Consider the following 27,889-nt stretch of genomic DNA (forward strand, 5'->3'; position numbering starts at 1 on the left):
TTTTACCGTTCTCTCGCTGATTTTTTTCGGACGTGTCCTTTTCTACTTTACAAAAGTTTCTCAAAATTTGAGTACATACCGCTCTCTCCCTCTCATCTGTGTGCTTTTCCAAGCAGCACCCGCCATTCAACTTTTTGCTGCGAGCGACAAAACATATCCCGAGACCTGCTTTGTCAACCGTGTCCACTAGCAGGCATCGGATCGTCCCTCCCATAAAAACCAGGAATATCCTTCCAATCTGTATTTGTCGCTACAAATCGTCATAGAGGTCAGCGTAGGATCCCGAATTACTTCGCCGCAGCTCACGACCCTCCCGTCCACTGTATCCTTGGTAATCGCGCAGGGGTGAATTCCTTGTCATATTCACGCCTACACCTGACAGCCCTCGCCCAGCTGCAGCGGTTGTGCTACCACTCGTTCCAGCCAACCCACCGCGGCGCATGAGGCGGGCCGTCTCCTCTAGGCGACCCAGCAACAGCCAGTTCGAAACACGCGCTCCTGTTGGCTCCCATCCGCGAGCTGTTCGACTCAAGGGCATGGGGTCCTCGTAGCCATGACTCGTAGTCAAATGCTCAACTTCGTCGGCTGCTACAAGATAAAATCCAAGCTCCGCAAAGCCCACGGCGCACAAGGTGGCAATGCCCGAAAGCGTGTCGGAGAAGTTTTGAAGACGCAATGCGTGATTTAGTCCTGATTCCCAGGTCCCGTGTCGCCAGGCAAACATTACAGAGGCCAATGCCAAAAATCCAAGACTGCTGGTGTATAGAATGATGCAGGATACATGCTGGGAAGAAAGGCGATAACGCCGGGCACAACAAGCTTGAATGGACACGTACACCAATGTGGCGAGTAATAGGATTTCCAGCGCCCAAAACGGTGTAAATGTCACCCATAGAGGTGCATTATGCGCAGCTCGTATGCAGGGGATGCTTGATAAGGGGAAGGGCGGCGAAGAAAAGCGCAGGCCGACCATCAAAGTAGCGAAGAGTATCAGTAGCCAACCCAACGCTTTGGAAAAGGATCCCGTCCTTAAACATATCGCGCTTATTAATGCAAGCATTTCCCACAAGACAATAGGCAAAATTGCCAACCACAAAGACACCCATGGTCGCCCAAAATTGCCTCCTCCGCTCTGCAGGAAAATGAAGAGTAAAATGTGCGCCGCGGTGATGCACAGTAAGAATGGTGTTGCATTAAGAAGCGCACGCATCACTATCTGGAACAAGGGCAACATTTCTGTACTTAAAGTCTTCTGAGCTTCTCTATGAGACGAAGGGGCCATAATTCGACTTTCATGCTGTACACCGCTAGTGCGCAACGAGCAAGTCCAATGCAAGGCCCAAAGCACCACCATCCAAGCCACGAGGTCGGCGGCCCAGAAAGGGGTAAAAATCAGCCAGTAACCTTTCAAAATTAAGCCCGTGCGAGCAAAAGGAGGCAATTTATCAAATTCCAGGCTCTTTAGCACGAGGAATACAACCCCCAGGAAAGTTAAGGCTAGATAAATGGCGAAACCTGTTAGTGCCCACTTCATCGTCCGCTCCAGGGGACCCACTCGGGGCAGATACACGAGACGAGAGCGTTTCTGATAAAAAGTAGGACTATTTCTATCCTTTATTACGTGATGCAGCTGTTTTTGAGGCGGCTGTTGCAGATGTGTCTCAGAATTAAAAGTGCCACCAATAGTCTGCGTCGTGCTGCCGGAAAGCAGCCGACCAGCCTCGCCTGCGCTCACAGGAACTCCACCATCGTTGCCATGACCGACAACTTGTCGACTCGAAAACATCCCGTAGCAGCAAGCGTCCGGTAGATCGGATCGAGAGGATGTTGAGAGAGGTGAGTGCCTGGGAAGGAGGGCGCCTGTTGCCGAAGAGATTTAAGGGGAGTTAGAGGAGGGATTATGCATCATTTCGGAGGACTTAGCTACAAGTGACATCCCAAAATAAGGACCGTGAATTTCCCCCCACATTCCTCCTGTGACGGCAACAAAGCGTGAAGTTTAGACTTGTTCCGTTCCCAACACAAAGAAAGCCAACCTCCTCTTCCTCGCTCCCTCACCTGGTCCTCGCCAACCTCCCCACCCGCGCCGTGCTGAGCCGATGTGTATTGGACACATCAAAAGAAGGCACGAAAAATTAGCGTGTTCGGGCATTTGAGCATGAAGAAGAAGAAATGTTGTATCCGAAAGAAAACCATTGCCGCACCCTTGCGTCAAATGTTGATAAGTTGATACCCGTATCTCGAGAAACTCACACAGCAAGCTACACCTGAGAGAGCCATTTTTGGCATCGACTAACTTAAAACTCATATGTTTACGCAGGGGGTAGGAGGAAATTGAGGTATGACATAGCTCAGCATACCTAAGTATAAGTGAATCTGGACCTCAGCTGTTGAAAGATGTAGACGATAGGTACCACACATGCCACACACTACTGCAGTCTGGTATTGAAGGTTAAAATCTCTTCAGACTCTCATTGTACCATGAAGTGTGACAAAAAATCGTTCGTAGGTTAGAAGCTACTTTATTGGACGCGCCTGACATAAAGAAAGACAAACCAATTTAGCTCGCGCGAAAATGCTCGTGGCTTAAGTTTTATTGATGCGTGTTCTATTTGCACACGTCCAATGATATCAAGGACAGGCTCGTTGACTCTCTTGAACCCAACATGACAAACATGCGACAATGCCCTAGGTAAGGGTGGCCCCATATATATGTCGTTTTTCAATTTCCAGACAATAGTATGGAATGACATTTGCCGACGACTTCACTCTCCCTCTTTTGACGTCAGTTATCGAGTTAACTCGTATTTTTGAGGATGGTGCCTGAGTCTTGAGAGACATATTCCCGAATTTCCAGTCCTAACCCTTTTGTAAATTAGTTGGGCTCAGCGTTTGGATGTCACGGCGTGAAAGCTTGCGGCCACGTATTGCACATTGGCCGTGTTGAGGCCTGCGATGGAGATGCGGCCATCGTCGGTTATGTAGATATGATACTTCTCCTTGAGCTCAGCCACCTCAGCGGGACGAAGTCCTGTAAAGCAGAACATTCCGATCTGATCAGTAACATGCCGCCATGAAAGCTTAGAACCTAATTTTTCCATCGAGTATCGCAGCAGTGAGCGCATCTCTATGATACGGTCCGCCATGGCCTTACAATCCTTGTAAAAAAGTGGCTTTAGCTCCGGGTCTGCAAATTTAAAAGGGGACATTACACGGTAAAGAAGGTTGAGTACAAATTTGCTATTGCCTTTGATGTTTTTGCCACAATGTTATCCAATCCAATTTCAAGCGTATAAGTGCTAAAAAACAAGTATAATGGAATGCAAAATGAGTTCCTATAGCATGTGCTGACATTAAAGAACCTACCCGTCAAGATAGTCGCAACCAAACGTGCGCCGTAGATAGGCGGGTTCGAGTACATGGGCCGTATCAGGATTTTCAGTTGAGACTCAACCCGCTTCGCTTCTTCAGCGCTCGCGCAAACCGCTGAAAGCGTTCCTACTCGCTCACCGTACAGACCGAAGTTCTTGGCGAAAGACTGGGCCATCAAGAAATTGTGCCCCTCCATCGCGAAATGCCGCAGAGCAAACGCGTCCTTCTCAACATTGCCCGACGCAAAACCCAAATACGCTGCATCGAAGAGGATGGCATGTCCCTTTCTTTTGAATAGTGCGGACAATTCCCTCCACTGCTCTTCCGAGGGGTCCACCCCCGTAGGGTTGTGCGCACAGGCATGGAGCAAGAAGATGGAGCCCTCAGGCGCCTGGTTAACATCCTCCAGGACGCCCTTGAAGTCCAAGCCGTTCGTCTCAGGATCAAAGTACCGATAGCGCTTTACCTCGAGTCCCGCGTCCCTGAAAATAGGAACATGGTTTCCCCATGTCGGGCTGGGCAAGTACAGTGGGCTGCCTTTGCCCATAAAGCGCGCGTAGAACTCCCCCGCCAAGCGACATGCCCCCGTACCGGAAATCGTTTGTGAACCTGCCACACGCTTTTCTTTCAAAGCGGTTGAATCTGCGCCGTATGCAAATTCGAGCGCTAACTGCACGTATTCGCCTACGCCTTGAATGCCTGCATATTCATGGTTCATCTTCGCCTCTAATACCTTTTTCTCAGCACGACGCACAGATTCCAAAACGTGAGGTTTCCCCTTGTCATCCCGGTAGGCCCCGACCCCAAGACTCACTTTCTTGGGGGATGTGTCTTTATTGAAAGCGTCCGTCAAACCAAAAATCGGATCCGGGGGTCCTAAGGGTATGTTCGCAAAGGTGGAGCCAGCACGATTCGAAGCAGCGAAAGATGGTAAAATTTTGCGCAAGGCTAAATTCGTGTGACAGAATGCTACCTTCTGAAACAGGAGCAGTGAATTTGCATGTGCCATTGTCTAGTGCTGTGCCGATAGATTGATTGATAATATCGTCATAAGTACCGGTCAATAGATACTGTTATGTTTGATTCTTCATCTTCATTGAGCTTGAGCTATGTGCATAGAAGGACGACATTGTAACCAAATGCTTCCACTGCGTGCTGTTTATTCGCCCCACGGGACGGTTTGCATTCGCGTGCTCCTCCTCATACACCACTGTCTCGCTTGCCCCGCCTATCCCTGGCCTTCCTCGCCACCAGCGGCAACTTGAGTTGCCGTGCCCGCAATCGCCCGCTCATCCGCTCGCCTCCCTCGCTCAAACGCAAGTAGGTCTAAGTCCACTAGCATCTCATGGTAGCCCGCCTACCGGCATCCCATCCATTGAACAGGAATGATGGACAAAAGACTCACATTCCCATGGTTGCTGCCGGTCATCTTGGCAGTAATGACGGCGGATGCCACCACGGACGCTTTCTTAAGTCACTTGCCCTCTCACAAAGGAGACCCGAGCATGAGCATGGTAAATGTAGCCGATGTTGCCTTGATTTCTGAAAGCCGATCAGGGAGCAACGACGGAAATTTTTTTATTTCGTATGGCATGGAACAAAACGGTCGCTTGATTCCTCTTCCTGTCCCCCACTCGCCTACCCTATCACGGCCTTCCGATGCGTCGCGAGTCTCCACACCACACTATGATAGCCGTGCAAACAGGTACTCTAGTATAATGTGGGTCATCAGAAAGCAGAGTGAAGTCCGGTCTATTGTACGAAACGCGAAACGAAGGCTGAAGACGTTATTGCACACTGTTTTCTTGCCAGTTGGGTTCCCGTCGAGCGTGGCTCCGGAATATCTGCGATATCAGCAATGGAATGTTGTACAGGATTTAAGCACTTACTTGCGTGGCATTTTGGCAACGCAGGCTATACTAGAAGGTGTAGGCGTAGGGCGGGAAGGGGCTACACCCTTGGCAGCGACACTCCAATGGATCACACGGGACGGAGCGTCTATGATGAGTGGACTCGTGTTTACATCCTTCTTGAGCACCAATTTTGGTGTCAATGCCAAAAGCTGGCGTCTCTTCGCCGATTTCATGGTTGATATTGGTATTACACTAGATATGTTAGCCCCACTTTTCCCCAAAAACTTTTTGCTATGCATATGTCTCGCCTCGGTTTGCAAAAGTCTCTGTGGAATCGCTGCTGGGGCCTCGAATGGCAACATAGTCGAGCACATGGCTAGAACCAACAATCTCGCCGAGGTACTAGCCAAAGGTGGGGCTCAGCATACAGCTGTGAGCCTTTTCGGACTCGGATTCGGGATGTGGTTCGCCCGCGTAGCCAACCAATCCCCTCGCCGAGTGTGGACGGCATACACACTGCTAACTGTCATTCACCTCACAGCTAATTACGCGGCCATGCGCGTGTTAGCCTTCACGTCCATCAACCGTCGCCGTCTTAACGTGCTGTTGACGGCATTTCGAGAAAACGCCAGCGTCTTATCACCAGCCGAGGTAGCTCGCCGGGAGACAATCATCGTGGACGTGGGGCGTTGGCGGCCCCCAAAGTTGTGGACCGCCTTATTTCAAAAGGGAAAGAGGAGGGCGACAGCAGAATTGGCAAAGGATGCTCATGCGCCTATCTGGAACATACGTTTGGGGGTACGTGTGAAGGACCTCACAAGGTTCGCCGAGGGGCTTACGGAGTTGCAACGCCTGTTTTCCCAAGAGCAATATATGTTGAACATGGTCAACGTCTTTGACGGTGAACTGCCGACAAGAAAAGTTACAAGGAAGATCCAGATTGCGGTGGCTTTACGAGAGGATGCAACAAATTTGACTCTGCTGAAAGCGTGTCTCCATGCCGATCTCATCGCGCGGAGAGGCTTTGAGGCCGTGAAAAGGAAAAAAGGGACAGAGAATATAGAGATAATCTCAAGTGTGATCTCTTCCACATATCAGGAATTGTGTCAGTGCTTCCCAAACATGGTGCAAGGACTTCGACGGCAGGGGTGGAATCTGGAACGCGTGTTGCTTTCACCCGAGGGATGGATATACCACAAGATAATTGAATGATTCTGCAGGAAAGAGACTTGGAAAGAGCCCTTCTTGTTGTACCTCTTCCTAATTTATATTTCTTTTCCGTCGGTCTATAGATAACAAATTTGAAAAAGCAGACGCCGGCCCTCTTTAGCCATGAATGCCTCGACAATCTCAGGAGCCTCGGTAGCCAGGTCGACGCTCTCCTCCAGCTGTGCAAATTGGATGAAATGGAAAGTAGTGAATAGTACCGGTGGTCGGGTATGATGGCGGGAATTATTACAACCGCTAAGGCAAGTCATAAAAGCCAGCAGATAGTCGGTTTCGGGGCGACATCGTCGTACTCTCACCAGTTGTGCAAGGCTTACGGCCACGCGGCCCGCAAGGACAGCTTGCTGCGGATCATCCTTCGTATCGATGCAGATGACGCAAATAGGCTCCAGGTCTTTGGCTTCGCGACTCTTCCCTCCCAGAAATAGTGACGAAGTGAGCTAGGCCTGCAAGTTGCTTGACTAGCATGGACCCTTAAGGAAAACGTACCTGCAGATCCTCTTGGACGGCATCGTATACTCTCAGGTCAAAGCATAGGATGACATCGTACGCTAATTCTTGAATCTCCTGAAGCCGCTCGGGTGCAGTCTTGATTCGCGCATTCCGACGCAAGATGTCCAGCAGTTTTGTCCGCCGATAAAAGTCTTGCAACCTGACGTCTGTCTCTGATTGGCTTTCAAGCTCTTTTAAAATGTCTGTATATGGCGTTCCAAAATCAAACGATATTTGGCCTTCGATCGTGGCTGCCGGCAAACGCACCATCCTCCCAGTGCCCAAGCTGGCTACTTTCGTGAAACCGGCATTGAGGAAAGCCGCGTGCGCCTCCATGGAGCGGTTCATATTACTCGAGCAAACCAGTGAATATCTAAGTTTGCAATTTGATCCTGTAGTCAGGGACTGCTGTCGACCAGGGTCACCCGTACTTTCATGTCCTGCTTCCGAGATTGAGGGCGGGACAGGCTTCTCTAGGTCCTTTCTGGGCAAATGCTGAGGCTCCTCGTCACTGCTCAGCTCCTCTTCATCGTCGTACTCTTCATCTTCGCGTTCTTCGTCATAATCGCGTGGTCTTTTACTGGACGAAGACATTCTCTGTGTAAGTGATGGGCTTTTAGAGCTGAAGCACGTCGTTGAATGGCGAATACTTGCCGTATAATCCAGCATCTAAAAAGCATAGCGTTGCTGCAGTACAGCAGAGCGAAAATACCCCAAAAGCATACAGGGCAACATCATACCGTCTTCTACAGCAACAAAATTATCTGCTTGTCCCATGCATCGAGACCTTTACGTTGGTGTACTGCTGCCTCCTGCCTGCTTCCACTTTTGTGGTTGCTCTTCACTATTTTCTGCAAAGAAATACCTCTTGTCCAGCCAAGAGTGACGTAACATCCAGTTTTTCTCATATCCTTCGCTTGCTAGAGCTCGACTCGTGCACAATTTTTCGTTCAAGTTTAGATGTGCGTGTGGGGCTCCTACACCTGTCCCTCAATGCCTCAGGCTAGTACGAGATGGAGAAACCCCGAGGAGGGCTGCTTTACCTATTCCTCTCCTTTTTCAGGCCCGACTCCTTCAATTCAACATTCGTCCGCACGGAATTACAATACTAAATGACTATTACATCATCGCTTGAGACAAAAACATTCTCTTTCTACAATACCCGTCTCTGAGGTTAAGGTACGGCAATGCGAGATAGGAGCTGGGGAAAGGGAAGGCCGCGGGTTTATGTGAGCGGGACGCGAGGCGACGCGCAAGTTGGGATGGAGCTAAAATTTAGAAAAAGCTTGTCTTGCTTAGTCGGGAGGCAGAGAGACAATTGGATTTTCAAACGGTCCTCAAGCAGCATGCATATTTGCTTGCGTGATGTGACGTCTTGCAAATTGACATTACGGGTCATCATCATAGTTACATGACACTGACGTGATAAAATTAAAAATATCTCAGGTAAAGATTTGAAGTTTAAGCCACATCATTCGCCTTGAAATCTGATCTATTATAAGAAAAGGTATCGTAGGTTTTGTTTTCAATCAATTTTCAGTTCAGCACATCCGTCAACTTGCTCTCAGTCTACCCCCGCACCTTTAGTAGTTAGCGTGCTAATATGCTCAGCTCCTAGTCCAGAGGTCTCATACATCGATAATCAAGGCCTACTCGGACCCTTCCTATGACTCAACCTTCCCGATTAGCTCAACATCTCGATCTGTTTTGCCACGTTCGAGACCAGGCCTCCGCGTAGATAAAATTAGCCCTGGAAATTCGGCACTGTCACAACCATCGCTTGCCTCACTCGAAAATAAAGGCTGGTCGGGTATAGAATCGGACCCATTCGGGTGGTGGCTGCCTGCACCATGCAATTCAAGATGTCCTTCACGTCGCGAGTCTTCCTCCTGGCTTTCTTCGCCGGTGAACAATGTGTTCAAACCTTGCAGCTTGATACTTAGCAGTGCAGCGCGGTGTTCTTCTTTTCCACATATGTCGATTGCTTCGCTGAGGGAGCATAGCCGACGTCGCCGCACAGATGATTCCGGCCACTGCGGAAGCAGCTCTGAGACCTCCATCACAAAGAGCAGCAAGTGGCATTCCTCGCCACGCTTGTTCCTGTAGCTTGTCTCTGAGAAAGGCTCAGCGTGAACCAGGCCATGTACGCCTCCCTCTTCGTACGTTTCTCGTGCAGCTGCCTCCCGGGCAGTCTCGTCCCTCTCCCAACCCCCCTTGGGGAGGATCCAGTCTCCCGTTCTGGAGCTGATTAGGACCACGTTCCCGTCTGAAGTCAGCGGAATGCATCTAGATGTCCAAATTTAATTGTGAAGAAGGCGGGTAAGTGAAAAGTTATGTCAGTGAAGGGGGTTGTAAAGTCGCATCACAGTGTCGCTGTAGAAGAGCCCTCAAAATAGCAAACGCTTGACTCTGAATCAAGCTCTGGCAACATGCACCAACTCCTGTAATGCCTCCCCGGAAAAAAAGGATACTTGTGCGTATCAAGCTTTTTCACTCACCCAGTGATGAGGCGGACGTTGCCATTGTACCGTTGCAATTGACGGCCCATGCGTGGAGTCGTCGAGACAGGTCGCGCAACCAACATCTTGCGAGTTCCTCCTCAATAGACTCACTTTTGATCAATTACTTCTATTATCGCCTTATTTTCTCAAAAATAATATGCGAGCTGCTCGATCAAAAATTGGGTGGCGAGCTTACACGAAAGCCAAGCAGATCATGTTCGCCATGGGATCCTCCTTGTCGAGACTGTGCTCGAGAGCTTTACTTCAATTCGTCACAGACGTCAATAAGAACTTTTTAATACGAATGACACAACATTATATCACTCAACTTTCCTGCTTTGCGAAAGTTGTGAGCAGGGACCGCGACTGCATGCTTCGTCTGCTAGTAGTGCTGCAGTTTTGGAGGAGAGATAAGCAAAAAGAAACGCTTGGGTATGCGCACCTGTTGTCAATAAGGAAAAAGAGAAGTAGGGCGTGGATATGAATGTATTGGATGCTGATAAACTTGCTAGACATGCACTAAAAAGCGAAACAACACAACGTCCCTCGGGGTCTCCGCACCACCAAGCAACTCTCGGTGTGTGACCAGCAACTATTGCCAATCAAAGGGGCGCCGCATATCCAGATAAGTCGCCCGCCAAACGTATGCAATATGGCAGGGTGAGCTGTCGACGATGTACAGTAGTCCTCGCGAGAGTTTTGAGCACTCTGACAAAGACGGTGAAGGCATCCGACCCAGTAATACGATATTATTGGGCGGGAGAAAGCCGCACTCGATCCGTGTGTGGCTCGCTGGCAAATTTGGCGCGAAGGTACCCGAGTTCTCAGGACTCCCCGAGTCTGGCGCCCGCCTACACTGTGCGTCAAGCAGAAAGCAGAAACTTTGCCTTCCGTCCGTGATTTTTACGTGAGTCTTCGTACATTGTTTGTTTCTTTCAATGTGCATGTCAACGGCCTAGTAGATTTGTGCTTCTCAGCGATTCTACTTTACGTAGGATGTAAATACACTACATATGCAGGAATCCCTTATCTATACGTTCCAATTAAAAAACGATAGACATATACCGAAAGCTTGAAGGGGACTGACGGGATGGCGAAAATCTAAGGCATAACGCCTTTTCCGTGTTTTGCCAAACTGGAGCACGCCCTCTCCATTATCCTGACCGTCTAAACAGATCAAAAAATTCTTTGCTGATGGCGCCAGCACGCGACCTTTATTGAAGCGCAGTACCAAGCTTTGAAGAGCTTCGTTCCACTCAGGCAGCTTGTTGTGCAAACGGAAATGTCTTGTTTTCAGTTCTGCATTATTGGATCTACGTGCTTGCTCCATACGCGGGCTGATGTAATGGTGTGTTTTGATAAAGGACAACAGTTAGGAGATATGTAAGCTCTGAAGAGGAGCAATCCAGGCCCAAGACCTCATTGGAAGCAGCCATTTGCAAAGAGTACTACGAATTCTCGACATTATACCAGCCTGTATGATATTTGGCGCTCACATTTCTACTGGATGATTCAACTTCTTCGCATAAATTACTTACCACCACACATCCCTCGTCTGCTGGTCCTCGTGCACCTCGGGTAATTTGACTGACAAACAACGCATATCTGCATTTGCCTCTTTTACCCTTTTGACAGACTGTATATGCATGCAGGCGAAAAGGAACAAATTTCAGAAAAGTCAGTAGATGTAAGGCGAACCGAGCCTTACTAATAGATGGTGACACAAATTGAGCGCATCCTCTGAATTGATGATATTACTGGATATATGTCCAGCATCCTTCGTCTTACATTTGCATTGTTTTTTGGTACGTACATGATTGATCTCTGCCAAAAGCTGTCGATTGTCAAAGCTATGGCCAGAACCACACGTATATTTGTCTGCCTTCTTATCGCACGCTTCGCACCCGTTGAGAAAAAGCTTGAAATATCCTTCCGAGCACGTCCGGAGGACGGCACAGGAAGAAACCTCCGGCACGCCGTTGATACTTTCAGGAAATGATTCATACTGTGATATGAAAAAAGAGTCCCCTACACGCTTGGCGCTGAGGACGAATCTGGGTTGAGCCTCATCCAGGTACATGCGAAAAGTCGATTTTCCGTTCTTGATAACGTTGCAAGTCGACCATTTTTTCACTGTTGGACAAGGAAGCAGGCATTCTTCTGTTATGTATTCACGAGCATGGCCACTCTCCTGCAATATATGAAGAAATGTTGTATACTACGTGAAGAAACCATGCATGATCTATATATTTAAATGACTCGAGCATATAAGCAACGGCGACAAGCCCTCATTGTGCAGCTTACCAGCAAATCAAGATCTTCGAATGTCTTGATATCTTTTTTAAAATTGGAATCAAACGCTTCACTATTCAAAGCTCCAACTTTTCCAATTTCTGCTTGCTTTTCTTGGTTCCTACTTTTGGCCGGCCATAACTTGTCTGCCACCCCGCCAAAAAGGTTTACCGTGCTCTGCACAAGCCCTTCCAATTCGCCGGATGCTGACGCTAAATGCTGTGTAGCCATTTTACGCTTCCCGTGAGGGTTGCAGAATGCGTTACCTTATGAACCTGCCGACAAAGATAATCTTTTTGATTAGTTTGGAAAGAGATAAGTGGTAAGGAGGATCAGTACTTGCCCTTGGAGAATCATGTTCGAAGTCAAAGCTTCCTTTCGAGGGACTAACTACTAACGAGATACAAGTTATGAGTAAGAACTTTTCTCATTCGACCCAAACCCTAGCGCTGCCTTGCTATGCTTTATTCAATTATAGGATTTTAAGGGTCTGCGCATACTCAACTACCAATTATGCATCAGAATGCATGGAACAAAGATCGGGCCCTCCAAATCCAGAAATACTTCTCTCATGGTTGTGTAACCGAAACATTAACGTTCAGCAGCTACATTCGTGCTACTGTTCACACACCCCGTGGTCTCTTTCAAACAATACGAAGGTTTATACTCTATCAAACCTTATTTAGGACTCAGATATGAATTGCACGACCTCAAGTAATGGAAGACTAATACAAAGGCCTCCTCACCAGAAAATAGAAAATTCAAAATTTAAAGTGGCACCTATTAGGTAACGGTTTTTCGAAACGGCCCATGATGAGGGCGACTTTTCCAATACAAATTTGGAGCGAAATGTTGCTCGTTGCGCTGCCTTTTTATTTCATCGACGCATTGGATTGAGTAATTTTGAGGCAGTGAGAATGTTTTTGCGTCAATGCATAAAGCAACCCATTCCCTCCTGAAAAGTCCATCAATGAAAAAAAAATGCGTCATGCAAACACGTGTGGTTTTGTACATCGACATAATTAAGTACGCAACTATAAGAGTGCGTGTGCACATATTATAACATGTGCCCCTCATCCAATTTTTCTTCCCCAAATTGGATAGACTCACAAAATCGCACCGCTCCATCCAGTGGTAGGTTCGATGCGCCTTCCGGACCATTTTCTTTTGCGTTCTCTGATCGATATGTGGTTTCTCGGAACCGCAGATCCTCCTCATCTCGCAAAAGAGCTAAGTACCATTTCGCTATGATATTTTGTCTCACAGGTTCGACCTCACCGAATACAATGCGTTTCAGCAGTTCCAACACCGCCACTCGTTTCTCAGGCGCGCCTATTAAACCTTTGAGTACGAAGCTTTCGGCCACGTCTCGAAGTATGGTTTCAAAAACCGTCAAAGGGCATATTAAAAGGGATTGAAAGAGTAGACTTATTAGGTTTCGGGTTGCGATATCCATTACGCTCGTGCCTTCTTCGTCCACTGCCCTTGATTTCCACAAAGCGAGCGCCCGCTTTTGCATGAGATAGGTGTAGTAGAGAACAAGGGCCTGTCCGGCGGGATCTGCCTCAGTTGGAGTCGCACCAATACAGGCTCCGACACAATAGGTCAGGTCCTTAAATTTTACAGTCTTTGGATATGCCTCAAGGGTAGCACAGACATAAGCTACCACTACACGCCTGCGCGCCTCGTCCCAGTGTTCCATGCGACCCGCCCGATAAGCCAAGAAAGTGGGATTGGAGATAAGTTCGCGCAGGCAAGCATGAACCTGATTTTGAGCTATATTTCCAGAAGGGAAATCAGGGCTAATCACATTTTGTAACAAGAACCGCGTCAGCTCCGCCACACACTTGTGGGAAGCTGGTCGTCGGGTCTTGATGAGCATGGTGAAAGCCAAATGAGTCAGAAAGGCCTCTCGCTTTTCCTCGCATAGTTCTTGCTGCTGCTGAATTCCTTGTTCTTCTTGTTTCCTTGCAAACCCTTCTCGATCTCCTTCGAGGGATGATATAGCGGAAGCAGTTGAATATTCAGCGGGAATACTGTCTGTTTCGCTTGTATTCAAGTCCAGAATTGCCAAGTCCCCAAGCGTTCGCTCGGAAAATGTTTTCCGCTTCCTTAGGGCAGTCATAATCCAATCGCGAGCTTCTCTGAGCCATGCATCTTCAACATCGTTCTCCAAAACCGTCTGCAAACTATATGATGCTTGGAAAAGCGTAGCATGCAGCGAAGAACTAAGACGTTCCTGCGCAGACGAGAGCGGTAACGATGACGGTCGCGATGAGGCGGGTCCTGTCATCGCCAGCGCAGCCGAGGTTTGAAGCAGCTCCAAGACATACATCGCTTGCTCTGATGAGTTAATTGCCGCAGATCCCGGGTCACATAATAGTGCGCAAATTCGCAACACAAGAAGCAGCTCCCAAGAGACACCGCTGCTCGACAGTACCAATTCGCGCGTCCGGGCGCGCATGAATGAGAATGCCTCCGTTTGACTTTGTGCGTCGGAGGCCTTAAAGAGCGCCGTGATAGCCTTGCATATCTCGTTCTCAGTTGGACCCAAAGATTCAGGACACAGTATTGTCGCAAGTGCGGTTACCTTTGGTCGCTGCGAATAGTCCTCGTGGCCATCATTTACGCCGCAAAAATCTGCCAAATCCCCTGCTGCTGTCGTCTCCTCGAGGCATAGCGATAATAAGGCCTTAAGACACAGCCCCCACTCTTTTGCCCACACATTTGACTCGCTGTCGGAAGAGCGCGAGCAGAATGGCGAGTTTCCAAGATGTATCAACGAAAGGGAGGTGCCCACGCTCGCCGTGCGCCATGCCTCTTCCGGGTTGGCCATATTTTTCAGGTCTCGGTCCAACCGCCTCTTTTGCCCAACCACATCATTCAACAAACCCAGAAACTTTTTCCATAAACGGTGGTCCTCAAATCGACCGGACAAAAGTGCTACGGCCCCGACACCAGCGGCTACTTCCTCTAACCACACGTCCGAAGCCTCCAGGACCGCTTGAGTAGCAGACTCGCGCCTCCAGCCCGCCGAATCAGCTGGCCAGAGGACGCCATCCACGAGTTCCTCGTTATCTTCAGGGAGCTCAGCCAATACTTTAGCCCAAATGGCCCACACCCATAGATGCGGGCTCTTCGCCACTGCCCGAAGACACACTCGGACCAGACGGTATTCGACGTCCATGGCCGTGAGGACAACCGCTTCTGCCTCCGCCAGTTCTAGTATTAGTGCCTTCGAAATATTTTCCCAAACAGAAGGTCCAAAATTTTCAAGCAAACTTGTCGTAGAGCCCGGGCATTCGAAAAGTCGGCTCACGCGGTCTACTACTTCCGCCAAAGGACACGCGGCAAGCCGTCCTGCGAAAACCCAAAGGTGCAACGCCCTCACTAGCAGACCTGCAGCCTGCACATCATTCCCTTTTGCTTGTATGGAAATTTGGCCTTTAAGATCACCTCTGCGGGCCAGCCACGTTTCCAAAGCTTGGAATGCCGCCTCGCTTACCAAGTCGGCGGCGCAGTGCACCACGTCTCTCGTCAAAAATGAGCTTTGACCTATGCTTACAGCAGCCCATCGCAACAATATTTCAGAGCAGTTCGAAAATATTTCAAGCGTGGCCTGTGAAACGCTGACAGTATCATGACTGGTGGATGTGTCAAGAGTTTGACGAAGAACAGATAACAGGATCTGCATTTCTTGCGGTGGCCAAGACTGGAGATGTGTCTCACTTTCTACATGGTTCAAAAAGGGCACCAAGATGCTACGCAGTCGATATATGTGCTCAGTCTGGCTATATGTAGGCGGAAATTGTTCCCGTAAGCTCGTGAAAAAAGCAATTGATAGGGAAGTAGAATCGGAAGTCCTTGTTGATGACCTGCAGTTCGATGACAGGTGCCTCACCAATCGCGACAAACGCCGCGAAGCTTCCATGACAGAAATGCTGTGGTATTTGTACCGGAATGTGACGGAGTATGACGAAATGTTTACAAGGATTTAGTTCTTCTAGCACGCCGCCTGCCGGATAGGCACATCACGACGACGCACGCGACGAACAGCGAACATACTAGTAGTATGTTTGCTTCAATTACCCTCCCACATCTCGACACATGACTTTGTGGTTGATCGCCTCTTCTTCAGCTGTAAACTCTCAATCATATGGACAGGCATATCGTGCGATGCTTGACGCTCTTCAGCACACATTTCGGCATCACTTATCGGGGAGCTTGGAGGTGTGTGCAGCCCCAAAATGAGTACCCATGTCGTAAAAGGTGAAATATGAACAGATCAAAAACCGATATTTCCGTTCACACCACCTTGCAGGGGCAATATACTGCCACAGTATACAGTTACATTAAGGGCGGAAACTACCATGGCGCAATTCCGATTCTGCGCGTGCAATTGCAGGTACTTCGATAGTACTGAGGATGCGATGGGGTAAACGAGGCTTGCATCCTCTCACGTCTTGCCCATCTCTGTGGAAAATTTTACTTTTGATCTCACAACAGCGTTTACCGCGGAGCCGGGCGGTACTTTCGCTGCTTGGGTTCTGTTACTATCACTCGCAGAACTACCCCTCTGCCATAAAAACATATGAAGCATTACTTCATCTGTGTCCTGGCCAAGAAGAATACAAAATGTTTTACGCACAGGCGCTTTATCACGCTGGTCTTTACACGGATGCTTGGCATGCCTCTGTGCGTGTGGAAGGGCCGCAATACTCACAGCGCAAGCTCTTACTGCAGGTGTGTCTTGAGAACTTGTAGTGACGGGAGCCGTAGATGGGTGACTGTGTCTTTTTGTATTCTGATTTTTCGTCATTCACCATTGAAATTGTGTAACCTACATCAGTGAGGATTAAGTGGTTCCAACTTAAATTATTGAAATATCCACCGTCTCGCAGAGTGCAATAAAATACGAATTGAACGAACATCCAGTCTGCAAATCCCTGATGGCCCAGTACGCCGCGGATGAGCCTACTTCCCTAATCAATTTCGGAGCCATATTATATAAAGAGGTAAGCATACAGTGTCTTGCATTTCTGTAAAGGATTCAACTCGCATATAACGCGACCAAGGTTGATATTTTTTCAATCACCGTCGGCCAGATGACTAACTAGCTTGCATCAGCAATTCCTGTAAAGCGCTCGTTCTCTGTTGCCGCTAAGATTTTAGTTTAAGGCTTGTAAAATTTTCCTCCCGGCCCAAATACTTTTCTATTTTACCAGGGAAAATATGAAAATGCTCGAGAAAAGTACATAGAAGCTCTCAGCATGCTAGATTATCGTGCAGATCTGGCGTACAACATTGCACTTTGCTCGTATCAATCGAAACAGTTTGGAGTGGCATTAAAATACATCACGGAAATAATAGAGCGCGGTGTTCAAGAACACCCGGAGCTGAGCGTCGGCAGTAACGCAGATGGTGTTGAGGTTCGTAGCGTGGGAAACTCACCAGTCTTGCAAGACACTTACTTAATCGAGGCTTTTAATCTAAAGGTAAGGGAGACGCCTTCTCAAAACTGAAGTCGTACTTTGCTTCGGCCCTGAAACACTTTCCCAATTCGATGCGCCAACCTCTCCGGCATCTTTTTCGCCATTTAAATGTCGAGTACGTGTTCGACTTTTAAAAATGTTGCAAAGCCCAGGTGACAGAGGAACGCCTCTGTTCAATATTTATGACATCAATCTCGTAAACACAGGCCGCGATCAATTTTACTTTAAACAACATGGAGGGAACTAAAGAGGCTTTGAACGACATGCCACCTCGTTTAGAGGAAGAGTTGGATCCTGTCACTTTACACAACGAGGCTTTGGTACACATGCCTAATGACCCAATTCGAGGTTTCCAGAAGCTGAATTACCTGTTAACACACCCACCATCTCCATTGGAAACGTACGGTAATGTTCTTTTACTGCTCTGCAAATACCGATTTTACGACCTGGCAGGAGACTTGTTAGACGAAGCAGGGCGTGCACCGCATACAAAGGTCTCTTCTGACCTCAACGAATATTTGGAAGCCACAATTCTGAGTTCATGTTGTCCTGAAGCGGCCTACAAGAAGTTTGATGGGCTTACCAACAAGCACATTGATCAGCTGCGAAAGCTGACGAAAGCGATACAAGACGCCCGCATTGCTCGTGACAATGAAGCGATAAAACAGGCACTACGGGACTACGATGATGGGCTGGAACGCTACATTCCCGTGCTGATGGCTATGGCTCGTATCTACTGGGAGCGATTGAACTATCCCATGGTGAGCGGGGTTGTGTTCTATGCCTTCAAACCTCGAATTGTTTACAAAGCCACCGTTATGCCTGCAGGGACGGGACGAAACGGGTTCCGCATGTCTGGAGTGCGTGCACAGAGGCATGATGTCTTTTTTAAAGAAGACCTTTTGTGTTCTTCAATGCAATAAATATCGTTTGACAAAAATTTATCCAACAAATGCAGGTTGAGAAACTCTTCAGACAATCTGCTGAATTTTGCAGCGAGCACGAAGTCTGGAAACTGAATGTGGCTCACGTCTTTTTTATGCAGGTCGGAGCGCAACCCCACCAAGAAATTCTTGACTCCTCTTATCTCACGTGTACAATGTGTTTGCTTGTTTCACCACGTAGTACAATTCTGTGTTTAGTGTTTTTTAAGAATATTTTGGCGCTGCTTACTTTGTCATGTATTCGATGACATGAAAAATTTCGTCACCGTGCTAACTTTGCCTTCACTTTATACGCCATCTCGTTTCTACTTCGACGAAGGAGAACAAATGGAAAGAATCTGTCCGATATTATGATCCCATTGTGCATAAAAATGGAGGCGAACAGCTCTTAAATGAGCCACCTATCGTACTCGCCAATCTTTGCGTCTCATACATTATGACGAGCCAAAATGAGGCAGCTGAAGAGCTCATGCGCAAGATTGAGAAGGAGGAAGAACGTGTCATTCTCTCGGATCAACAACCTATACACCATCTATGCATCGTGAATCTGGTGATAGGAAAACTCTACTGTGCAAAGGGAAATTTTGAGTTTGGAATCGCCCGCATTATCAAAAGTTTGGAGCCGTATGATAAGAAGTTGAGCGCTGACACATGGTACGTGTGTTCACATATGGCTTGCCCGCAATGTGGTAAGGCTGCCTTCGTTGGGGTTAAACTGCGAACGATCTAGCTGAGCGGATCGCGTCACTTGCAAGACTTCTTTGAATTTACTTATGCATGACCGCTTATTTGTTGAATTTTGATGCGTATGATAACATTATCCCTCCTTATTTTTTTGGCCAAAAATAGGATCCATGCGAAACGCTGCTTATTGGCGCTCGCAGATAATATGGCCAAACATCTAATAACTCTCAAGGATCGCTCTTTACAGGAAGTTTTGGAATTTCTAGATTCTGTAGAAATGCATGGAAAATCAATAAAGGCTGTCTCAAGCACCTTGGGCTTTGGAAGCCAGCATAAGAGCGAGAATCTCGGAAGAGCGACGTTGCATAGCCGTGGTACCTCGTCTGTGTGGCCCAATAATACGATTAGCTACGAAGCTCGCCTGTTAAAGTGTCTTTTTATTAAGCTAATGGAGTAGTACCTACAATTTCTTAAAAAACATCTTTGTCCTGAATGGATGGGTCAATCCTGATATTCAACCTTAGAATTAAGACTTCCTAGTCTTCAGGAACAGTCTGCATATGTCAGGCACACATTGAGTTGCCAACACCCAGTAGATTGCCGTAGTTTCTTTCCTCCGTGGAGGTTATGGCAATGATACATGAGAGAATTTAATTTTAACCCTGACTCTAATTATACAATGGATGCCTTAGAACGCTTTCTTTCTAAAATATGTCATCCTTGATCCCTCCTCTTGCTCGTCTGATAACGAGAGTGGAAGCCAGAAATTTTTGAGTGGCGCCACGAAGCCCTGTTTGTCGGGACTCATACCTGTATCCAAAAGGCATGCAAGGAAATTTGCATGTGTTTTTTTTGTGTCTTCTGTTTCCAATCCTAGACATTTTTATTGGAAAATATACATGTCATGCCAACATTACCAAAAATCTTATCCTTTTCGTGGCGTTTTCAAGCTAGCAATGCATGTGGAAGCAAGTTTTCCTCTCATAGTATTTATTAGTGGGTCTTCTCAATTTTTTCGATATTTTTCGTAAGACTCCTGCACAAGTACGTCTGAAGCCTTTATGTTCGCCCCAAGTATATCAGGGCTGCTGTGCTGCCGTCGTCTCGAAAGGAAAGAAGGGCCGACTTGGTGAGAAACTTAAGGAACAGACCGGCTGGCCCTCACAAGTTATAAAAGCCAGGGGAAAATAGCCGAAAGGATTTTTCACTCTTTAAAACATATTTTAACATTTGAAGTATCACCAACAGTGCTATTTGGAATCATTCTTTTTGCTCGCGCAAGCAAGTCACAGTTGGCGGGCTGAATATTTCCCCCTTTTTCTGTCATAGTTATTCCTTGCCAATCAATAAGATTCAGACTCCGTTGCTTGTACCTGTAACTACAATCTCCCATACTTTACAAATAAATATTTCGAGCGAAACGGTAATTCAGTTCCTTTCACCACCACACTTAATCCGAAATGAGCGAAAGGAGCCTTACGCCTTCACAAACCTTTTCCCTTGTCTTTTCAACCATCTATTCGATAGTCTGAAGATTGGCTACTTAATAAGGAGTTTCTTGTCAGGCCAACCATACAAGCCCTTGTAATCGTCAAAGAGTGCGATAAGTGAATCGCAGAATTGGGCATGAATGGTGTCAATCATATCCTGCGTGGGTTCTCCTTCCGCACGGGGCACAACGATTGGCTTGGCCATGACCCCTAAGACGGGATGCCGATGCATGAGGGGAAGACCAAAACGACCCCAAAGTAGCAGTATCCCAAATTTGAAATAGCGGGATATCCCTTGAAGGGCTCCAGCATCATCATACCACGCTGAGAGGAGTTTGGTGTTGCCAAAGATGTAGGACGGGACGAGGGGAGTCCCGGTTTGAAGGGCGAGTTTGACGAATCCTTTGCGCTCTTTCATAAGGATAACTTCATCGTTGTTGTTGACTTCAAAAATCTCCGCGACTCCACCGCTGGAGATTCCTAGCGACCAGCCTTTGTCCAAGTACTTCCTTGCGACGTGTCTTGAAGCTGGGATGGTCCCAACCAGGCCTAAGTCTACTCGTAAGGGAGGAAGCGAAGCGCATAAATGGTGGAACTTATTCTCTACTATGTGCAAATTACTTACAGTGTCGAAAAATAGGAAGTCTTAAAGCTACGTCAGTAGTCAAACCGCGGAATTCCCTGTTAGAATCAGAGGGAAATGCGAGCCATACATGTCAAAACTGCTATCAAAAATTGAAAGGACACTTTACTTTCATGAGCTCAAAAAGCACAGAAAGTATATGCTAATTTTAAAAAATGTGATCACAAAAGCTTGGTACTTACATCCCTCCACAAGATTTCATGGCATGAACCGTCAGCAGGTTCCCGAAGGGCAAGACTCCGTGAGGGGGCGCGACGAAAATATACTGTCCTTTGCTATCGATAGGATAGTCGGAAGCCATCTTCATTGAGAAATACTTGAAAATAAAATAGTTCAAGGGAGAGTGAACCATGCTGTGTACTCGTGAAACGGGGTGCAGGCTCAGGGCGACGAAGACCACTGTCATAGTGGCCCATGCCACCGCACTTCGTACGAAGATAGCGAAAATTACCACGGCTATAGGCAGCCACAGCATACTTCCCACAACAAACAACAAGAACGTTGCGGCCACAATTTCCTCCCAGACTGTCATGTGCTCAATTTGTCCAAAACCTAGCTCTCCGGGCTTGGCCTCGGCTACTGGCTTCGAAAGCCTTTTCAGGACTGTCAAGCGGTCCTCATCTTTCATATTGTGTGCACCAATGGCAAAAAGCTCGGTCATGTTTACGTAGCGTGCATCAGACGGAGCCTTGGCAGCCTCGCCGCCTGCGGACTGTACTTTGCTCATACCAGGCTTTGCCTAAAAGCTCGGAGGGAGCGGTAGGAAAGGAGATTGAGGTGAAGAAGCCAACCGTACCTATATCGTGTAATAGCAACAATGTCGACCCATAAAGCAAAGTGGTGTGTTACAATTTTCAGGTTCACACGATGTCCACAACTTTTTTCCGCGCAAGCAGAAGTAGCAAAGCAGACCTGAACCTGAGTGCACATGCGTACTCCTACTCGACCTCCCGCCCCCCACACCTCGCGGGCGGTCTGCTGTATTTTCTCGTCATCCCCCGCGCTGTCCCCCCCCTGTGAGACCCTCAATCGCATGTCATGCTCGCCTCCGATCTGGATCAGCCAGGCCCCCCTTTGTGCCGTTGGAGGACCCCAAGGATGAGCATGCATGGCCCTGAGGAGTTCGTGCCTGGAGCATTTTAGCGAAGCAGACGATCGATGAATTGATATTCCTTTGTGCTTGACGTCCCACGTTTCGTAAAGCGAAACCAGAGCACATTCTCAATCACGCAAGATACCACACTTCTCTCTCGCAGCTTGAAAAAGAAAGCGGGCTCAGTGGACGCCGCATTGTGCGGAACACAGAGCCGGTGGGGAAGAGGTTCGTGACTCGGTAGCCGCTTACCCTTTCCATGGGTACGTCCACTACCATGCTTAGGAAGATAGAACTATTTCCCGATGCGAACTTGTTCCCAGCAGTTGAATATCCTTACTTTAAAGAGCAGCTCATCATCACCTCTACGCTTACCCCGGTGGAGCCCTTCCGTACCTCCATTTCTCTCGCTTCGACTGCCAACAGCCTGGACTTAGTCTTTTTGATTTGACAAGCACTCCTTCTCTTGCGCACATATTTTCCCCAGGGGTTCCCGCTTTCTTTAGATGGCTCTCCGAGAAGTACCCTCGGACGGTGTTAGACATGGTGGAGCAGCGCCCGCAAGTCGTCGATGGCGTCCCCCTCCCAATGGACCTCAGGGCGCCCAATCCCAACAACATGGAGTTTGACAACCTTTATATCGATATGAACGGTATAATCCATCCCTGCTCGCATCCGGAGGATCGACCCACCCCAAAGACGGAAGCAGAGATGTTTGTGAATGTCATGGTGTACGTGGACCGGATCTTTGCCGCTGTCCGCCCCCGGCGCCTCGTTTTCCTAGCGATCGATGGGGTAGCCCCACGCGCCAAGATGAATCAGCAGCGGACGCGGCGCTTCCGATCGGCGGGGGACGCACGAGAGCGACATGAGATTAAATTGGCGACCCGACAGGAGATGGTAGCGATGGGCCTGCCCGTGCCACCCGAGGAGCTGGACAAGGAGTGGGATTCAAACGTTATCACGCCTGGCACGGAGTTCATGGTCACGCTCGCCAGCTACCTCCGCTTCTATGTCGCTCACCGCGTGAACACATGCAAGGCCTGGCAGCAGGTGAAGGTCCTCTTCTCGGACGGAAGCGAGCCTGGAGAGGGAGAGCACAAGATCATGGACTTCATCCGCAAGGAGCGCGCCCAGCCCGGGTACGACCCGAACACGCGGCACATCCTCCACGGCCTGGACGCTGACCTCATCATGCTGGCCCTTGCTACGCATGAGCCTCACTTCACCATCTTGCGGGAGCAGGTCTTCTTCGGACGGCGCGGGAGGGATGGCCCCCAAGTGAGCGCGGCGCAGTCGGCGTTCGACGCGATGCAGGGCCAGAAAGCTGACGACGGTCTCGCCCGTGGGGAAGGGAGCCGTTTCCCCTACCTGAAACCGTTCCAGATGCTCCATATCCCCACCCTTCGGGAGTACTTGGAGGAGGAGTTCCGGAGCCTGCGGGGCCTCCCCTTCGGCTACAACTTCGAGCGGGTGGTGGACGACTTCGTCTTCCTCTGTTTCTTCGTCGGCAACGACTTTTTGCCACACCTCCCTTCCCTAGATATTCGCGATGGTGCCATCGATTTCCTTCTGAACGTGTACAAGCGCGTGCTCCCAGCCATGGGGGATTACCTGACGGCCCCGGGGGGCACCGTGAATCTGGAGCAGGTGGACATAATTTTGGCGGAGGTGGGGCGCGTGGAGGACGAGGTCTTTCGTCGCAGGCGCGCCGGCGAGGAGCAGCATCAGGCTCGTCTCAATCGGAGGGTCCGAGAAGTGGAGCGCCGACACGGCGGGACTGTCCAAGAGCTCTCCGCGCGCATAGTGCCCGCTGACGTGCAGCCCTTGGGCAGGCCCAAGCTGCCACATCCGGTGCCGCGCCTTTCACCCGTGGCCTCACCCTTTCTGCCTGCGCCTCCTGGTCCGTCGCCAGAAGAGAAAAATATGAAAAATAAGAGCGTGGCTCAACAGTTGCGAGAAAAGCTTAAAAAACCCAAGAAGGAGCTCGAGAATGGAGTGGCCGGGGTCGAGGGGGGCCCTGAGGCGTCAGACGCCCCTATAGGCGACGACTGTGAGGCAGGTATGAAGCACGAGCTAGACCACACTACAAAAATGGAGACTCCCGTCATTGAGGCATCTGATAGCGCAAAGCCAGTCAAGCGCGTAAAGACGGAGGACAGCAATATCATGGACGATAAAGCGGATCTGGTCACTCTGAAGGAGCCTGGAAGTGTGACGGCCCTTGGGATGTCCGTTGAGATGTGCCTGGAGACAACTGCATCCGCGCAAGATTCTCAAGAAGGAACAAAAGAGCTTGAAGAGGATGATGAGGATGTCGGAGATGACGCGATGGGCGAGGAGGAGGGTAAGGAGGAATTTGAAGACCCGCACATTGTGGTGCCGCCCGAGCTTGAGGGCACGGAGTTAGCGGCGGCGCAGAAGGAACTTGCCGAGCGCGTCAAATCCAAGCAGGAAGCTCGCCTCGATCGGTTAAAGGAGGAGATTGAGGACACCATCAGGTATCACGAGGCCGGTTGGAAAGACAGGTATTACCAGGACAAGCTGAAAAAGCAGAATTTGGAGAAAGGGGGTGGGAGGGAGCACATGTACCGCACCTACATAGAGGGCCTGTGCTGGGTCTTTCAGTACTATTATCGGGGGTGCCAGGCTTGGGGATGGTTCTACCCCTTCCACTACGCCCCCTTTGCCAGCGACCTGGTGAACATCGAGCGCTACCACGTGGCCTTCGAGGCGGGCAAGCCCCTCCGACCCTTGGAGCAGCTGATGGCTGTGCTGCCCCCGGAGAGTGCCGATGCTCTCCCAGTGCCGCTGGCGCGCCTTATGACCAGCCAGGACTCACCCATCAAGGATTTCTACCCGCGCGACGTGGAGGTTGACCCGAATGGCAAGGCCATGCCCTGGCTCTGGGTCACGCTCCTGCCCTTCATTGACGAGGCTCGACTACTGGAGTCGATAGCTGCGGTTGAAAGTCAGCTCAGCGAAGCGGAAAAGAAGCGAAACGTCGTTGGGGGCTCACTACTATGCCTGCATGAGTATCATCCCACCTTCCGGGCCATCGCTCGAGTGCTGGAGGTCGAGGGTGCGCAAGACAGAACGGGTGTGGAGGTTGAGGCTGCCTCAGCTCAGGGGTTCTCGGGAACATTGCTGCCTCCGCCCCCCGACGCAGCCTTGCGACTGACTGCCCAAGTGGTGGCACCTAAGATGCCTCCCTCTGTACTCCAGGACGTCGAGGATAACCGAGTGCTCGTTGCGGGCTTCACGCTCCCATCACAGACCACTCCGCACGCCTCGGCGCTCTTGCCAGGATTGACCCATCCCCCACGTCGCCTGACGGATCGAGACCTTCAACCCCGCCGGCCGCCCCGTCTTGGACGAGGAATCAACATTGCGGAGCTTGGCACGCAATTCGGTTTCAACGAGGTCCACGCCACGGCAGCTCACCGGTTGATCGTTCAGAACATGCCGCGAGGCGCTGGATCAGGGTCCATGCTAATCTATCAGCAAAATCAGCAGCAACGCATGTCATGTGGAGGTTATATTGGCAGCGGACAGACTGGGACTCGCTCCTGGGGAAGCTTTGAGCCACAAAATCAAGGGAAGCAAAGGCCCCCCCCTCGACTGCCAGCCCCCTCTCTATATCCCGGTCTAGGGGGCGGACTCGCTTGCGGAGCCTACTCTGCGACGCCCAATTTACCACACCCTGCTCATATGGGTCCTCGCCCTCCGTTGTTATTCCCCGAGCCGCCCATGATGAGCGGCGGGCCTCCATTCCCTCCTGGTCCTTACTCGCACCAGGTCGCGCCGCATTACTCAGGGCAAAAGCCTCAAAGCCAGCAACAGCAACAGCAACAGCAACAGCAGCAACAGTATGGACAGCATGCGTACCAAGTCCAACAGGCGTCTGGATTCCCCCCGACACCTCTTTTCCAGGGCATTGATGCAGGTCTGATGAACAGTCTACGGCGGGGCGTGGCACACGCTGTGGAGCAACGCAGTCACGAGGGGCGGGGGGGCCAAAGATTACATCCTCCCCGCCCCCTGCACTCAAAAAATGGACAGCAGCACCAACGACGATGAAAGAACTTTGAAATACGCTCAAATGTGTAATGGAAGAGATAAGCAAATTGAAAATTGTGGTACGTTTTCTTTTTCATTATTGTACAAGTCTTATCGTAGGATTCGTCTCGATTGTTCGAGCAAGCTTAATACTTTCTGAAGCCCACCATTTTGTCATTGAAATAAACAAGATAGTTCCTTCGATTTGCACGCATGATTTAATGTTAAGAGAGATTGCCTGTGAATGTCTAATTCATTCGTTTTGCGGCCTTCGATGGAACGACACGTCACCGCGACTCTTTTCGAGGGCTTCCTTGTTCCTCATCTTCGTGTGCGTGCCGCCATCATTATTCGTGGATTACCCACACAACATATTGGGATTTCATTAATTTTTGCATAGCTGCGCAGGAATTGCTTCAGAAAGACTCATTGACTGTGGTTAGTCTTCTACATCTGCTTTGAAGTATTTTTTTTCAAGCTGGAAAAGAAATTGGAGAAGCCCGGGAACTGAGGTGGCGCCTGTGTTTTGTCCCCGCAACATGAAAGAAACATGATGAAAGTGACGGCAGAACACGAGAAGCATTTCCATCCCTAGCAAGGAACATATTATCTGGTGGTCAAACGCGCTTTGTTGTTGCTCGTGAAGGGAATTCTCTTACAAACACTAGTGCCTCCGTAAAAAAAAGGAGCTTTTTTGCTATGCATAGCACGCCTGCTTTCTATAGCAGACAACGAGCCACTGAGTGGTACTGTGTGATTTCTGGTGCCCAGAAAATCTTTTAAAGCACTTATGTCGGGTCGAGGAGAGGAGGTTTTATCCTTCGCGAGATACTTCGTACGTCGGGCTCAGACGGCCGAGGGGTCGCAAGCGCGCTGAGGGAAAAACAAGTAGCACTGCTTATGAGATGGGCTGATTTTGATTTGAAATAGTCTAGATCCTATGAGACGAGCGTTGATTAGATTGTCCTCAAGGACCTCTTCCATAGCAGATTCGTGAACTCTAACGGCATTTCCCCCTGGTAGCTAGTTGTTGCTGGCTGTTTCTGGGCTTGGCACTGCTTCTCATTTTGAACCTTTCATGCTCCCTGCCGATCCCTTGGTACATTGATGGCTCCATATTATGTGGCGTGTGAGCAAAAGTGTGCTTACGGCAAAGCACGAATTTATTGCCAATAGCTGGGACCAGGTTGAATTATTGAAATAGGGATTCTTGGCGGACGACTGGGGTTGGGTGGTGGGTGATAGCGTTGACTTTTTGCCTTAGCGCAAGTACGGTGGAGCAAAATAACATCACGCCCAAATGATGCCAACATGGATACAAAATGACAGGTCAAGGGGCTGAAGGCTCTATGATGGCCGCGCCCAGCCGTCTACCACGAAGAGTTGCCTCGCTGTCTTGGGGCGCAACTATGTCTGCCATCTTGGCTGCGGCTGCCACCTTTTGGACGCAAAAGGCAGTTGGAGCGACCTACTCAGCAAAGTGGAACAACATCAACAGACCTCGGATAATGCGGGAATGTTTTTTATTACCGAAATGCATCGCGCGTGGAGACCCCCGCTGTTCTCCCCCCGGCTTGACAGTGTTTACGGGCTTGAAACGAGGTCAGTAAATGGGAAAGACTACGTTCTTCATCCACACAAGCTTGCGAAGGCCATGATTATTCGAACAATTATCCCTGTCTGACAAATGAGACCATCGTCTGTGAGGATAAACTAAAAAGGTAACCTGACTGAGCCCAAAGCTGCA

The 27,889-nt window shown here is 49.3% G+C and overlaps 4 protein-coding genes across 4 annotated transcripts; 2 read left to right on the forward strand and 2 right to left on the reverse strand.

Moving 5' to 3' along the window:
* On the reverse strand, positions 1–1,653 carry NGA_2119400 (uncharacterized protein; the record flags this gene model as incomplete). The annotated part of the gene is made up of 1 exon (XM_005856345.1): positions 1–1,653. A coding segment is annotated over one exon (1,403 nt), but the record flags the coding sequence as incomplete, so codon positions are not given.
* Positions 1,654–4,750: 3,097 nt separating this feature from the next.
* Positions 4,751–5,572, forward strand: NGA_2057300 (uncharacterized protein; the record flags this gene model as incomplete). The annotated part of the gene is made up of 1 exon (XM_005856337.1): positions 4,751–5,572. A coding segment is annotated over one exon (822 nt), but the record flags the coding sequence as incomplete, so codon positions are not given.
* NGA_2040500 (uncharacterized protein) lies at positions 5,556–6,098 on the forward strand (the record flags this gene model as incomplete). The annotated part of the gene is made up of 1 exon (XM_005856336.1): positions 5,556–6,098. A coding segment is annotated over one exon (543 nt), but the record flags the coding sequence as incomplete, so codon positions are not given.
* A 4,363-nt stretch (positions 6,099–10,461) lies between these two features.
* NGA_2084600 (tubby-like protein) lies at positions 10,462–10,932 on the reverse strand. The gene has a single exon (XM_005856340.1). It carries the CDS (start codon positions 10,773–10,775, stop codon positions 10,476–10,478), a length of 300 nt encoding a protein of 99 aa, XP_005856402.1. The 5' UTR covers positions 10,776–10,932; the 3' UTR covers positions 10,462–10,475.
* Positions 10,933–27,889: the final 16,957 nt, after the last annotated feature.

This window comes from Nannochloropsis gaditana, assembly GCF_000240725.1.
Source record: "Nannochloropsis gaditana CCMP526 unplaced genomic scaffold scaffold001, whole genome shotgun sequence".
Lineage (NCBI taxonomy): Eukaryota > Eustigmatophyceae > Eustigmatales > Monodopsidaceae > Microchloropsis > Microchloropsis gaditana.

Bases quoted from the DNA above. Each gene is read 5' to 3' on its own strand.
- NGA_2084600 (XM_005856340.1), bottom strand. From the start codon at position 10,775: ATGGAGCAAGCACGTAGATCCAATAATGCAGAACTGAAAACAAGACAT.